The sequence below is a fragment of the Canis lupus genome, chromosome X (genome assembly GCF_011100685.1).
Source record: "Canis lupus familiaris isolate Mischka breed German Shepherd chromosome X, alternate assembly UU_Cfam_GSD_1.0, whole genome shotgun sequence".
NCBI classification, from domain to species: Eukaryota; Metazoa; Chordata; class Mammalia; order Carnivora; family Canidae; genus Canis; species Canis lupus.
The window spans coordinates 50,677,252-50,694,020 of record NC_049260.1 but is presented as its reverse complement, the minus strand read 5'-3'; the positions used below and the strand labels follow the sequence as shown (position 1 = coordinate 50,694,020).

Genomic DNA, 16,769 nt, shown 5'->3' with positions numbered 1-16,769 from the left:
TATACAAAAATAGAAGAAGGCATATGCTTACTGTGGTAAAATTCAGATGAAGTCATTTGGGGAGATCCCTCTCCTTATAACTTATCTCACGATGCAAGTCCCAAGGACAGAAATTTTTTTGTAGTTTCAAGTTTTTATTTAAATTTCCCAAGGGAAGAAAATTAAGTTTTTAGAAGTGAACTAGAATGTGTGTATAGGTCAGTGTGGTATGGCTTTTGTTGTTGATGTTCTTAAAGAAACACAGTCATTTGTAGTTAGTAGACAAATAGTTTATGCAGAAAGTAAGTGTGGTTACAGTTCATTATTGTCAATGATACAGCATTTTCAATCATGATTATAGGTGAAACCAATAAAACCTCATTATGTAGTCATAGCATATTCATGCTAGTGAAAACATAGCAAAGCATTGCACCTGCGTTATAGGGGAAGACAAAACTGGGGATGGGACATATTTTCACTCACCTCTGGTTGGCTTTGTGTATTTTGTCATTGAGACTTACGTTATGTTTGGGTCAAACAAAAAACCCAAAGAGGTTTTATAAAAGTTTACAACCATTAAACAGTATTTGTTTAATCCCACAAATGGATAAAGCAAACTACTATAGCTCAGTGATATATAAATCAGGACTAGAAATAGTCAATCTGTCTATGTATATAGCTAGCTACAATATGGTAGACATTGAATATGCTGAGTCTTTCCAAAGGCATCGAATACTTTGGACAAGCAGGTTCCCAAAACATACCGGTTTGGTTTCCAATGAGAACTAACTGTAGTGCCACTTCAAGTTTAAGACTATGCCCTCCTCAGTGTCAGATGTGAGGAGGAGAAAACTAGGGGAAGACAGAGAAGGGTTAGGAAGAGACCTGAGCAGAGCTCTTTGGATAGCTTAACAGTATTTTCCCTGTGCAGTTTCAGACCTGGTTCACAGAGTAAAAGTGTATTGAAATTGTTGGCCCTCAAAAAGGGCAATTGTACGAAGTCCCATACTAACAGCATAGATAGAACAGTAAATGAGCGCCTCTCAAAATGAATTCTTCTATGTTAGAAGAAAGCTCAGTGCCAAAGGTTAATGGGTATCAATATTTGAATTACTGTATAAAGAGAATTTATTCTCAAATAGAAAAAAAATGGGTTTTCAAAGTGTTCTGGAAACTAGGAAAGAAAGAGAGAATACTTATATTATTACTTAGAAAAAGAAAAGTTTTACAGACCCTTTCCATAAGGCATCTGTCATTCTCCTTTCTATACTTTACACTTTAAAAGATAGTGCAATGGCTACATGCGTCCTTTGAAAAGGCTCTAGTAATTGAATTGACCTTGCCACTCTAGAATCACACTTTTTCAGGTTGAAATAAAAGTAACCACAACAAAATCACAAAAAGAAACAAAAATCACAAAATGTATAAAATCTAAGACCTGAATAGGCACAGACTTTCTATGAGTTCAGAAATTCAGTGAAAAAATTAAAAGTACAAAGCACCTCTTGCAAAATATACTGGTCCTTGAAAACCACACTAAACACTGCAGTAACCCCTGCTGAGTGCTTGGAGGTAAGTATTCTCAGGAACACAAGCTTAACCCTAAGAAAGAGGCCTGATTTTATTATCAGGAGAACTGAGAAGGTCCCAGTGCTTCTTTGTATTTGTTGTTTTATAGTTACAGACAATATGGAAAAGTCAAGAAGTGTACAGATACCAGTATAAAGAAAATGTTTCTCTAATAACCTCACTAAAAAGCATGCTAGATTCATGCATTCATAATTTTAGCTTCTTGCAGATGATTCACTACCACAATTTTGACACAAAATTCCTTTTTTGGGGACATATTAAATGTAATAGGCTAAAGAGAACTTATGCAATATAATCCTTGAAACTGTACACATAATAGCTGTGTGCATAGTAATAAGGAAGCCTTGAAAAAATTGTCTTTGTCTATAAACCACTACTGCCCTTTGTAAATAGCTCCCTCATGACTCCCAGGCTGCTTTTCTGTGACACACAGTGCCACAAACATCATGGTGAAAAGTCAGTACCTAACTTAGTTTATTATGAGTTTTGTACATTTGTTCTTATGCAATCAGGAAAAAAAGATATAATTTGTATCAACAAAAGGTCATTTCTGATTATTTGAAGCATTGCTTTTAGCCACTTTGGCTTGTACACATTTTATGAGAAGAATGACAATTGGTTTTGGAAAATAAAAAATACATATGCTGCCTTAAAAATACGTCCTGTGTTGGGAGGAGCTTACAGTTTTCCCAAGTATTAAATATGAACTTATCTGAGATAAATTGCAGCTGACAAGACAAATCTTGTGCTTCCCTGAAAATTGTGCAGCTAGTAGATACTGTGGTGCCATTGATGATTTTGGTAGGAAGATGAACTAACAGGTACAAAGTTAGTAGAGTCATCTAAGATTGTCAAATACCCTTGATTTAGACATGGGACAGATTCAGAAGGTCCAAGAGGTTGAAAATAAAATGTTTGTATAAGTTGAAAATAAAGTGTATAAAATTTGGGTGAAACTGAATTGCAAACACTAGTTTCAGTGGCAACTGTCACTCTCTATTCTATATGGGACAGAAAGTACTTTTTGCATATCAGCATGCTGGGGAATGGAAAGATCAGAGAGTAGGAGATGAATACAAAGCTGTGGTTAACTGAAGATAAATGCTGATTGAGATGCAGTTTTGATCAACTAGGACAGAGATAGAAAGCCAGAAAGCAGCATGCAAGCCACTATGAAACCACCAGAAACAATCCTAACTACAGACTCACGTGTGGAGGGTTTCACGATAAGAAACATTTATAGAGAGTGTCACACCTTCTCATGAAGCAACAAAAGACCTAGACCAGGCCTTCTTAACTTTCATGATAAAAAAAAAATCATAGAAATTAGCAAGTTCCAGCTCAAGAAATAGTGAGCAGGTCATGGTTCAAAATGTTTAATATACAATGGATTAAAAAAAGGGGTTCATTTAGTACAGCTTAAAAAAAAACAACCCAATAATGCCTCTAGAGGAGGCATTTAGCTACAAAGTTTTCCACCCTGAGCAAGATACTAGTTGCACAAATGGTGCCACCCAACCCAAAGTCCTGCTGTCTTTAGTAATGCATTTAATAATTATCTAAGGGTAAGTGCATCCTGTTTGCTATATTTGAAGTGCATAACTGAGCCAGTTATTAGCAAAGATGTACCATCTCCTTTTGTAAGCTGCCTTTTTCCACTTAGAAATCCCCTCGTTTTGTTTCCTAAAGAAATTCTGTTCCACCAGTGATCAACCTTATTTCCCAAAGGGTGGACAACAAGAGAAAGTGGATTACATGACTGTGCACTGTCCTCCATTACGTTTTATCCTGTGATGTCGAATACTGCATAGGTCAGAAGTCTAAAAAGTATCCATTAGACCCTCCTTGAATGCAGCTTTTGTGTTCATCATTTAATGCTGCACGTTTGGCCATCTCTCCTGGTAAAAAGGAAGTGAAGTCTGGTAGTAACTCCCTTGGTCCTGGTCAAACTTCTGTGCTTTTTTAGCACAAACCTGATATGCTTGGATCTTGAGCTTTTCCATCAGCTCCTCTGAAATAAAAAGCTGTAATCTGATCTTTAATTTGCTAAGGTGAAGAGATATAAAAGCTAAGAACTATCAGTAAATGTTGACCAGTAAAAACTGCAAAGGAAGTAGAGCTAGCTTGCTCTGGTGTCTAAGAAAACAATATTCAAATATTGGCATGTAATTTCACTTTCAAAACTGGTCGTAACTATGAAATGTGACATAAAATCAAATTAGATTCATGATCTATACAACTATAGACTAAGGACTGTGCAGAGCTTTTCTTCTCATTATCACTATATAAAAGGTTATATGGAAATACAGAAACATCTTAAACTAAATACATACAGTTATACATGCAATATAATTGCTAACAATAAGTTGAAATATACCTCTAGAAGCTTTGATGTGACCCTATAGCTTGGTTAGTAAAGATATTGAATGGTCAGATATTCATGCAATAATTTATGCATTTGCTTTTAAATAGCTTTAAATATCCTATTAAAAATCCCCAAAGGTTAATTCAACATATAATTTGCTCCTGATGCTCTTCCTTTTAAAATTAGATATATTATCAATACTTTGTAATATAGAATATGTGATTAAGAAAATGTTGGTAATGGAATCCCTTGGGAGATTCTTGCAGTTAGACCTTCTCCCCCTGAGTTTTGTCCTCCATTGCCTGCATGGTGCCGTGCAAAAAAGCATGGGACTTGGAGTCAGAGGACTTGAGTATGAGCCATGATTTGGTCACTTGCTAGCAGTGTGACCTTGGCAAGGAACTTAATCTCAATGAGATTTAGTTTCTTTTTCTAGAAAATAAGACATCAGTAAGATTTATCTTACAAGGTTGTTTTGAGCTTCAAATAACATAAACACTGTAACTTGTAAAGCGCAACACAAAATTATTACTCATCATAGTATTAATGCATTATTAGTATTTATATTTGTATAAAGGATTAACTTCTATGTCATGTCAACGAGCAGCCCTAAGCTTAGAAACAATCAAAGCTGCCAGTTGTTGGGCATCTGCTGTGTGGGGATTCTTCTCCATCACTGCAAGAACAATGTTTGAAGGGAAAATATTGCAGAGGTTCTTGTAAGTCTGATACTGGTGCTCTGGGATCATATGCTCCCTGTTATCATTGCGCATTCCAACCCAAGGATTTCTCCAAAGCTGTTCCATCTTTTCAGGCACGCTCCGTACCATGACTGGCTCATAGCATGGTTGCATGAGGCTGTTACTCAAGGGATAAGAGTGGTAGCCATAGGAATCAGTTGCACAGGGCAATGGGTCCCAGCTGGCATGTTGCTCCCGGCACAGAGGAGGTCTCCTTTGCCTCATGGGGTTGCTCTCATAGAGGCGGGAGTCAGAAATGCTGTCCATACGAGTCATTACCAGGGCACGTCCTGGCTGGGGGGTTGCCCCAGGATGGATATTGGGAAGCATAGAGTAGTCTCCAGGACCGCTGGAGCATACGCCAGTTGCTGGGTGCTGGGCTTGCAGAACTAAGTGGGGAACTGACTGTTTGTGGGGGACTTGCTTAGAATCCTCTGGGCCATAGTTCTGCACTCGCGTTAAGGCGTCATGGTAACCATGAGGAAAAGGCTGAAGACGGTTCTGAGATGCCGAACGATGCAGCTTCAAACTGCCCTCAGGATGGCTATCACCTACAGCCAAGTACAGGTTGTTGTAAGAGGAATAGTTGTCGTTCCTGGTATGGCTCATACGGTTGTCAGGACAGAGGTTGGGATTCCGGGCATATACTCCTCGGTCTGCTTCAGCCATGTAGTACTCTCGATTATGCATGCTGTTGACGTTCAGTTTGGAGAAGTCACTTAACATTGAATAGTAGCCATGGTCCCCCAAGGACTCAAACTTTGGATATTGGTCAGCATAGCTAATAGGAGTCCCATGGCTATTGGTTACCAGGATTGGGGGATACTGCATGCTAGCCATGTGCTCCAGTGAGGCCTTCTGGTGGGGGAAATGAGAGGATCCTGGCACTGGGCTGCTGGCTGAACGGGTGTTGAGTGCACTCACTGCATGGCTTTTAGGGGGTGGGATTGTGGGGACACTTAGGGCGGTCACAAGTGAGGGGACAGAGCTGGCCTCAGGCTTACGGGCAATCGACAGCCATTCCTCAGGCTCTACAGCCATGGACCGGATGCTGGGATCCGACTGGCGCTTGGGGGTCACACGTTTGACTTCTGAGGTTGTCTCACCTTTGGCACTAGACAGCCCTGTGCCACACTTGGCCAGGGTGCCTTCACTCACGGTTTTCACTGTGGACAGTTTGGCACTGATGCGGAGCTCATCAGCCACGGAACGCTGTGGTTGATTGGCCCGCTCCGGATGGTAGTATTTGCACTTGTGGCCATAGGTGCATTTTTTGCCTGAAAAATAATGCCTTGGGGTAAGACTCTCTCTCATACCAGTGCAAATCTGTCAGAAACTGTTGTAACAATCTGGTTACTCAGGTTAGAGTTTTACTGTTTGAGATTAAGGAAGAAAATTAACTGTCCATGAAGATGAGAGGCAGGACAACATCAACGAGGCATCATACGCTGTAAGGGGATAGGGGAGAAGTGGAAAGCTGGAGAGGAAACTTCAGTGTAAAAGCTAAGAACTGAGAGTTGAACAGCCTTCATTTTCCTATAACTCACAATTTTGTCTAGGCATAACCTGCATGCTGAGGTGGTATAGGGTAGCAGCAGGCAGCATAGTGCTATGCCAAAAACACATGCTTGGTAGCCAGTCAGACTTGAATTTCAATTCCAGCTATGTTACTTACTAGCCATGTAACTTTGGTAAGTGACTTTACTTTCTGAGCCTCAATTTCTTCTTCCATATAAAAGTCCATAATTATGCCTATATTATACAGACACTGTGTAGATTAAATGAAGATAATGTAGATTAAATGAAAGTACTCTATAATTAAAATAAAAGTTAATTGAGAAAAAGAAAAAATCCAAGATGTCCCATAAATATGTGATTATCCAAAAAGAGTGAACATCCAAAGTAGCCTTAGACCAGGCAGCCCATGTTGCACTGTTAGGCTCACAAACTTTGTATCAGAGGGACTTGTTTAAGATTATGAAAGCACTCTAGAAAACTATATTTTAAAAAAGCAAATGAAAAAGAAGTTTGGAAGCAAACTGGAAAATACAGAACTGAAGAAAAGAGTATTATTAGTTGACAGAGAGTGCAATCACCTGCTTAAGAGACATGTCCTTCTTAGGGCCAAATCCAATTTGGCATTACCCTTTCTGCTTCCATAGGCCATGTGGGTTTCTGTACTTCCCTGCCTCCAGTAACACCACTTAAGATGGAGGCAGCTAAAACACATGCATTATTTAAACAAGTAACAACTTATCTTCCCTTCAATTCTAGTTACCTTTTCCTCGTGCAGTTTCTAGGATGATTCTTTAAATGCCTAACCGAAAATACATAAAGACAGAGACATTAAGTCACAAGAAGGGGACAAGTTAGGATTTTCCATTTGAAAGGGAAATCTTTGAGAGGTAAGTATCTATATAGTCCTTATGTTTCCCATAGTATAGAACTCAGTTCCGCACATAGGTACTCACCATAAGGGCACGGTTGCTTCTTGTGCTCCGGAACAACAGGTCTCTTTCTCAAGAAATTTTCAAGATTTGGGCCATGACGTCCTAAAGGATCATCTGGAGGCATAAATCTGAAAGCAAATAGTAAGAGGTAAATGTCTTCCTTTCAACCCCCTTTAGGAGTTCAGACTTTCATTGTCACAGCCTTCTAATTGCCCTTTTTGCCTCAAGCTAAGCCAGCAGTTCCTCCCTCCATTCTCATTTGATCACACACACACACACACACACACACACACACACACACACACACGATTTTTCCAGTGTATGATTCTTCTGTAGACTATATGTTTCAACCATAATGGTTCCCCAACATGAAACCCACTTTCACATCTTTATACCTTTATTCATGATAGTCCCTTTACCTGTAATGCCCAGTAGTCCCCTTTTTTCTGTCTGTAAACAGACAGTAAACTTCACCTCAAATGTCATCTCCTGTTTGAGGCTTTTTCCTATCATTTCATGTAGACAAAGAAATTTTAAAAATTCTAACCATACTGCTTATCACTACACATTGTGGTTCTCTTTCTCTCTCTTCACTACCCTTTGAGACTCTTAAGGGTGAGTCCTGTTTCTTATTCAGCCTCTTATCCCCATGCCAATCAGCATAATGCACAGTACACAGTAAATGTTTAGTAAATGTTTATTGAAATGAAATAATCTATTCCTAGTGAAACTTGGATTTAGGTTATTCAGAGCCTACTGAAAGCAACGTACTTGTCATTCACAAAGGAATACATCAGCAACCGCTCCTCTATAAACTTCTTCCATTCTGGCTTTTCAACTTGAAGGTCTCGATAGTTATCATTAGATACAATGATGCCATCAGAATCGAAAGCCAATTTGACTATGAACCGGTCATCATAACAGACAACTCTTCTGCCCTGGACCCTTCGGGATGGTGTGAAGACAAGAATCTTTTCTTTCTCCAGTTTACGTAGAATATCTTGATCTGTCAAAATATAGATTATATGCCACAGAGTAGAAACCATCTTTGGAAATTACCAGCATTATCCTCATATTACAAGTACAGATGTTTGTACTAGATGAATATGTTATTTGCCCTTAGAGAGGAAGTGGCCTCTATTCCTGGCTATGGTACCAATTTGGATTGTGACCTTAGACTTAGACCTTCTCCTTGGGACTTCAGTTTTCCATAAAGTGAAGGAACTGGATTCAATGACATCTAAGTTTCAAAAACTACCATGAAGAGTGAAAAATAACACTGATATCCTAGCATTCTTGATGATTGTTTTGCCCTTTGGAGGAAGGACCATCTTTTGACTGCTGAAGAAAACAGAGCAGTATGCTGAGGATGTGCCTGCCAGGAGAAAGGTAAGGCATCATTCCATACATTACATTTTTGCCTTCTGCCTGAAGGAAAGCCACAATTAAGGAGATATAAAGCTGTAGCATGTTGAGTACTGACCCCCTTTCCTTTTGGCCTCTTAACTGCTGAGGAAAGAAAGCACACAAGCTGGACTTGAGCAGGGTCAGGATCTACTCTCAGATGAAGTTGGGACCCTGTTCAGAAGCTGGCAGACAACTCCACAACACAGCTCTGACCACCACTCTGACTTACTTATTTGGCACATCATGCAAACAGCTGATACTCAGAGGACTGGGGTCTATATGTTCTCAAATGCTATAAAGAGCTAGCTTCATATAGTGTTGTAAGTGAATGTAGTAATCCTACTGACATTAGAGTTGCATCATTGGCCTTAAGCATGTTTGCCTTTGCAGGCCCCTTCTTTAATAAAGAAATATTATTCACAAATACTCATCAAGAAAAGTGTACTCCTTATTCCTCATCACCTATTCACCTATCCACACCACCCAACTTCTCTCTGGTAACACTCTATAGATAAGAGTGTTTTTTGGTTGGTCTATCTCTCAATTTTTTTCATTTGCTGATTTGTTTTGTTTCTTAAATTCCACATAACAGTGAAACCATATGATATTTTTCTTTCTCTGAATGACTTTTATCATTTAGCATTATACTGTCTAGCTCTATTCATGTCATTGCAAATGGAAGATTTCATTTTTTGGTATAAATATATTTTTTAAGTTTTTGTTTTAATTCCAAATCACATACAGTGCCATATTACTTTCAGTTGTACTAGGTTTCACTCTTTCTTATGGCTGAAGAATATTCCATTGTATGTATATACACTACATTTTATTTATCCATTCATCAATCTATGGACACTAGGGCTGCTTCCATATTCTGGAAATGATGCTGCTATAAACATACAGGTGCATGTAACTTTTTGAATTAGTGTTTGCATTGTTTTTTTTTTTTGCATTTTGGGGGGATATACCCCTGGGGATAGTAGTTCTATTTTTAACTTTTTTGAGGAACTTCCACAGTGGCTACAAAATTTTGCATTCCCACCAACAGTGCAAGGAGTTCTTTTTTCTCCACATCCTTGCCAATACTTGTTTCTTGTGTTTTCTATTTTAGCCATTCTGACAGGGGTGAGGTGATATCTCATTGTATTTTTGATTTCTGTTTCCCTGAGGATGAGTGATGTTGAGCATCTTTCATGTGTCTGTTGGCCATCCATATGTCTTCATTGGAGAAATGTCTGTTCATGACTACTGCCCATTTTTTAATGGGATTATTTGTTTTTTGGTATTAATTTGTATAAATCCTTTACATATTTTGGATAATTCCCCTTTACCAGATATATCATCTGCAAATATCTTTACCCATTCCTTAGGGTGCCTTTTAATTTTGTTGATTGTTCCTTCACTGTGCAGAAGTTTTGTATTTTGATGGAGTATCAATAGTTTATTTTTGCTTTTATTTCTCTTGCTTCAGGAAATATATCTAGAAAAATATTTGCTGTGGATGTCAGAGACATTACTGTTTTGTGTCCTCTTCTAGAATTTTTACGATGTCAGGTCTCTCATTTAGGTCTTTAATCCATTTTGAGTTTATTTTGTGTATGGGGTAGGAAAGTGGTCCAGTTTCATTCTTTTGCTTGTTGTTGTCCAGTATGCCCAACACCATTTGTTGAAGAAACTGTCTTTTTCCCATTGGATATTCTTTCCAGATTTATTGAAGAGTAACTGACCATATATAATTGTGGGTTTATTTCTGGTTTTCTATTCTGTTCCATTGATCTATGTGTCTATTTTTGTGCCAGTACCATATTGTTTTGTTTACTACAGCTTTCTAACATAACTTGAAGCTCAGAATTGTGATGCCTTCAGCTTTGCTTTCATTTTTCAAGATTGCTTTGATTTTCAGGGTATTTTGTGTTTCCATACCAATTTTAGGATTGTTTGGTCTAGCTCTGTAAAAAATACTGTTTATATTTTGATAAGGATTGCAATAAATGGTAGATTGATTTGAGTAGCATAGACTTCTTAAAAATGTTTGTTCCAATCCATGAGCATAGAATATTTTTCCATTTCTTTGTGTCTTCCTCAATTTCTTTCATAAGTGTTCTATAGTTTTCAAAGTATAGCTCTTTTGTCTCTTCAGTTAGGTTTATTTAGGAATAATATCTTATTGGTTTTGGTGCAAGTGTAAATGGGGTTCATCTCTTAATTTTTTTTTCTGCTGCTTCATTATTGGTGTATAGGAATGCAACAGATTTCTGTATGCTGATTTTGTATCTTACAACATTACTGAATTCATTTATCAGTCTAGCAGTTTTTTGGAGGCTTTCAGAATTTCTATATAGAATATCATGTCATATGTAAATAGTGAAAGTTTACTTCTTCCTTACTGATTTGGTGCCTTCTATTTCTTTTTATTGTCTGATTGTTGTGGCTATGACTTCTGGTTCTATGTTGAATAATAGTGGTGAGAGTGGACATACATGTCTTGTTCCTGACCTTAGGGGGAAAGCTCTCAATTTTTCCCTATTGAGGATCATGTTAGCTGTGGGTTTTTCATATATTGCCTTTATTAATTTGAGATATATTCCCTCTAAACCTACGTTTTTTAGGGTTTTTATAATGAATGGATGTTGTACTTTGTGAAATACTATTTCTGCACCTATTTAAATGATCATATGGCTATTTCCCCCCATTTAAAGTTTTTATTTAAATTCCAATTATGTACAGTGTAATATTATTTTCTAGGGTACGATATATAGTGATTCAATACTTACATACAACATGTGGTGAAGTCACAACAACTGCACTCCTTAATCCCTATCACCTATTTAATCCATTCCACCCCCAACTTCCCCTCTGGTAACCATCAGTTTATTCTTTATAGTTAAGAGTATATTTCTTGGTTTGCCTCTCTCTCTCTTCTTTTCCCTATGCTCCTTTGTTTTGTTTCTTAAATTCCACATATGAGTGAAATCATATGGTATTTGACTTTCTCTGACTGCTTTATTTTGCTAGCATAATACTCTCCAGCGCCACTCATCATTGGAGGTATATATATATATATATATATTATAATATATAAATATATATAATATATAATATACTTTTATATTATATATATACCTCCAACGATGAGTTATATATATATTTATTTATATATATAAATATATATAAATGTATATATATATATATTTAAAGATTTTATTTATTCTTGAGAGATAGAGAGAGAGAGGCAGAAGGAGGAGCATGCTGAGAGCCTGACATGGGACTCAGTCCTGGGACTCCAGGATCAGGCCCTGGGCTGAAGGCAGGTATATCTCACATCTTCTTTATCCATTCATTAGTTGATGGACATTTGGGTTTTTTATAATATGACTATTCTAGGTAATGCAGCTATAAACATCAGGTTGCATGTCTCCCCTCAAATTAGTATTTTTGTATTGTTTTGGTAAATACCTAGTAGTACAATTATAGTACAATTGCTGGATCTTAGGTAGTTCAATTTTTATCTTTTATCTTTTTTTTCATTTTTTAAAAAGATTTTCTTTGTTTATTTGACAGAGAGAAAGAGAGAGAGAACAAGCAGGGGGAGCAGCAGGCAGACAGAAAGAGAAGCAGACTCAGTGACAAGCAGGGCACCCAATGCAGGGCTTGATGCAGAGCTCTATTGCAGGACCCTAGGATCATGACTGAGTGGAAAGCAGATGTCCAACTGAGCCATCAAAGTGTCACAATGTTTCATTCTTAAAAAGGTCACAGAAACTGTAATAAAGTGCAGAAAATAGTTAAATGTTATACAACGTATTTGCTATTTCTTTATTATAGTATTAGTATACCTTGGGAAAATATTAAATAAATGAAAAATATGGATCATACATTGATTGTATTTAATATATGTATATATAAATGTGTATTTATAAATATATATGTATATATATATATATATATATATATATACTTACAAATGAGGAATATCTTGTTAAAATTCACAGTAATGTTATGTAGGGCTAAATAGGATCTGAATAGGTTCTGATCTTGGTATACTAAAAAAGTATGTAAAAGAAGGAATCTTCAAATGAATTTATATTTTTATTTGAGATTAAGCAAGTATATAACTGTGGTATATTTGGCCAATAATCTAAAACTATTTTTCCATTATTGAAACATAGGTAAGATTGGTATCTTTAAATTCTCATTATTTCTCAGAGTAATAGCCATTCATTGTATAAACATAGATCAGTAAAAGAATATTGAAAACTGCCTATTCCAACAAGCATATTTACTTCCACTGTTAATGACTCTTTGGAAGTCTTGACTCTTTACAATGTATGGGATTACATTTCCAGTTACAATTGTGTATAGACATGGTCCATTCCCTTATAAAATGGCTCTCTGAGTCAGTTTAAGTTCAGGTGCAAAACTGATACTGCAATTGATACTGCAAACTGTCTCTGATAATGCTTATTATTTGATATCCACAGTTTATAGAGTGTGACCAACCTCATGACAAAATGTTCATGTGCTTTATAAATTGGAATAGAAAGTGAGTCCTTACTTAAATAAGGAAATTAAGTAACATTTTCGCATTTGTAGAAGTGCTTTCCCATGAGATATTTATATTTTTTACCACCATGAACCCTGAGGTGGATTTTCTTGCATTGTATTATTGTTATCCTTATTTTGCATAACAAATGGAGACACAGAAGGATTATAGCTAGATCTGAATCTGAGTCTTCAGTCCATGCCCAATGTGCATTCAACATACTGTAAGATATTTCTCACCACCATACTATGAGACATTATTCAGCATCCTATCACTTTTTGGAATATAAGTACTGGTATAGTAATTCTTTGGAAGCAATTCCACAGTATAATGGATGGTGACAAAATTACCTCTGCCACTCATCACAAGACCTAATTAGACTCTTATTTTGATGCCATACTTTTTAGTATGCTGCCTTTAGCTGGGCTTCCCCACTCAGCAGTATTGGAAAGCAAATGAAGTACTTTATTTCTTTTCCACACTCTCAGCTAGCGTCCTGAGCTTATAGGACAGTGAAATCCCCAAACCTAGATAAACTGTCAACCAACTATTCATCTGTGACACAGTTTCACTATCTGCCAAATACTATCTGCAATAATACGTCCTTGTTTTGGTATTGTTAAAATAGATGGCATGAGAGATTTAGCATAATATAAAGCACGTAGCTAGCTCTCAATCTGTGTCATGATATTATATCATGGTTAAAGTTGGTCCGAGGAGTGGCAACACAATGGAGCGGGAACACTGGGATGAGTACTGCCTTGGTCCCATTAGATACTAACTCTGACTTTCAGTCAGAACTTTTACATACCAGGGACTCAGTTTTCTCATCTGTAAACCGACCAGATTAATTGTTATGGTTTAACATATACTAATACTAATATCCTGGATTTATACATAATGAATAACACCATCGGTTTGCCTGAGATAATAGTTCTCAATTTTGTACATTTGAAGAGAAACTTAAGTGGTTTCACTGAAGCCCATGATGGAGCCAAGAACCGGCTTACTTACCCAAGAGAAATGTAGCCTCCTACCTCCTTCCTTATAGTTGTGTCTATCTTTGTTTAAATCTTTTCAGTGGTATGGTTCTAGGATTCTTTTATCTTTTTTGAGATAACTTTATACTGTTGCTGTTTTCTAGTGTGGCTGCACCAGTTTGCATTTCCACCAATGTTGCAGCAGGGCTCCTCTTTCTAAACATCCTTGCCAACACGTGTTACTTCTTGCATTGTTGATTTTAGCCATCTGACAGGTGTGAGGTGGTGTCTCATTGTAGTTTTGATTTGTATTTCCCTGATGTTGAGTGATCTTGCGCATCTTTTCTTTTTTAATTTTTTTATTGGAGTTCAATTTGCCAACATATAGCATAACACCCAGTGCTCATCCTGCCAAGTGCCCCCTCAGTGCCCATCACCCAGTCACCCCAGCCCCCCGCCCACCTCCCCTTCCACTACCCCTGTTCATTTCCCAGAGGTAGGTGTCTCTCATGTTTTGTCACCCTCACTGATATTTTCACTCATTTTCTCTCCTTTCCTTTTATTCCCTTTCACTAATTTTTATATTCTCCAAGTAAATGAGACCATATAATGTTTGTCCTTTTTTGGGCATCTTGTCATGTGTCTGTTGGCCATATGCATGTCTTCTTTGGAAAGATGTCTATTCGTGTCTTCTGTCCATTTTTTAATTGAATTTTTTTGTAGTGTTGAGTTTTATAAGTTCTTTACAGATTTTGGATACTAACCCATTATCAAATATGCCATTTGCAAATAACTTCTCCCATTCCTTAGGTTGACATTTAGTTTTGTTGATTGTTCTCTTTGCTGTATAGATGCTTTATATTTTGATGAAGTCCCAATAGTTTATTTTTGCTTTTGTTTCCCTTGCCTCATGGGACATATTAAGTAAGAAATTGTTATGGCCAGGATGCCTGGGTGGCCCAGTGATTGAGCGTCTGCCTTTTTGGTTCATGATCCTGGGAGTCCCGGGATCAAGTCCCACATTGGGCTCCCTGCATGGAGCCTGCTTCTCCCTATGCCTGTGTCTCTGCCTCTCTCTGTGTGTCTCTCATGAATAAATAAATAAAGTATTTTAAAAAAGAAATTGTTATGGCCAATAGCAAAGAGATTACTGCTTTTGTTCTCCTCTAGGATTTTAATAATTTCCTGCCTCACATTTAGGTCTTTTATCCATTTTGAATTTATTTTTGTGTATGGTGTATAAAAAGTGGTCCAGTTTCATTCATTTACATGTCACTGTCCAATTTTCTCAACATGATTTGTTGAAGAGACTGCCTTTTTTCCATTGGATATTCTTCCCTGCTTTGTCAAAGGTAATTGACCATATATTTGAGAGTTCCTTTCTGAGTTTTCTATTCTGTTCCATTGATCTATGTGTCTATTTTTGTGCCACCCTATATTGTTTTGATTAGTACTGTTTTGTGATATAACTTGAAGTCTGGACTTGTAATACCTCTAGCTTTGCTTTTCTTTTTCAAGCTTGCTTTGTCTATTTAGGGTCTTTTGTTTTTCCACAAAAATTTTAGAATTGTTTTTCTAGCTCTGTGAAAGATGCTGGTGGTATTTTGATAGGAATTGCATTAAATGTGCTTTGAGTAGTATAAACATTTAAACATCATCTCTTCTTCCAATCCATGAGCATGGAATGTTTTTGCCATTTCTTTTTGTCATGTTTAATTTCTTTCATCAGTGTTTTATAAGTCTCAGAGTATAGATCATTTACCTAGGTATCTTATAGTTTTTGGTGCAATTATAAATGAGATTGGTTCCTTAATTTCTCTTTCCGCTGCTTTATTATTGGTGTATAGAAATTCAACAGATTTCTGAACATTGATTTTGTATCCTGTGACTTTACTATATTTGTTCATCAGTGTTATCAGTCTTTAGGTGGAGTCTTTTGGATTTTCTTTTTTTATTTTATTATTATGCTCTAAAATAAATCCTTATGCTTTTTTAAATAATAAATTTATTTTTTATTGGTGTTCAATTTGCCAACATACAGAATAACACTCAGTGCTCATCCCGTCAAGTGCCCCCCACTCAGTACCCGTCACACATTCACCCCCAACCCCCACCCTCCTCCCCTTCCACCACCCCTAGTTCGTTTCCCAGAGTTAGGAGTCTTTATGTTCTGTCTCCCTTTCTGATATTTCCTACCCATTTCTTCTCCCTTCCCTTCTATTCCCTTTCACTATTATTTATATTACCCAAATGAATGAGAACATATAATGTTTGTCCTCCGATTGACTCATGTCACTCAGCATAATACCCTCCAGTTCCATCCACGTTGAAGCAAATGGTGGGTATTTGTCATTTCTAATGGCTGAGTAATATTCCATTGTATACATAAACCACATCTTCTTTAGGGTATCATGTCATCTGCAAATAGTGAAAGTTGTACTTCTTCCTTGCCTACTTGGATGTCTTTTATTTCTTGTTGTCTGATAGCTGAAACTAGGACTTCTAGTCCTACGTTAAATAACTGTGGTGAGAGTGGACATCCATTTGTTGTTCCTGACCATCCATCCCAATGGAAGATGTTACTAGCTTTTGGTTTTTCATAGATGGCCTTTATTATATTGAGGCATATTCCCTCTAAATTTGCTTTGTTGAGGATTGTTATCAAGAATGGATGTTGTACTTTTCAAATGCTTTTTCCACATCTATTGAAATGAT

At 37.0% G+C, this 16,769-nt stretch overlaps 1 protein-coding gene across 2 annotated transcripts in view; it reads right to left on the bottom strand.

Annotated features, from left to right (window-relative positions):
- Window positions 1-247: 247 nt before the first annotated feature.
- The window catches only part of ZC3H12B (zinc finger CCCH-type containing 12B), a 603,410-nt gene continuing 586,888 nt past the window's right edge, over window positions 248-16,769 (bottom strand). For both annotated transcript variants that reach the window (XM_038587576.1, XM_038587575.1), the window contains exons 4-6: window positions 7,896-8,130; window positions 7,146-7,252; window positions 248-5,951 (exon numbers count right to left, since the gene is read on the bottom strand). In XM_038587576.1, the coding sequence (XP_038443504.1) occupies window positions 4,531-5,951; window positions 7,146-7,252; window positions 7,896-8,130 (1,763 nt within the window). In that variant the 3' untranslated portion in view covers window positions 248-4,530. The remainder of the gene's footprint in view (window positions 5,952-7,145; window positions 7,253-7,895; window positions 8,131-16,769) is intronic.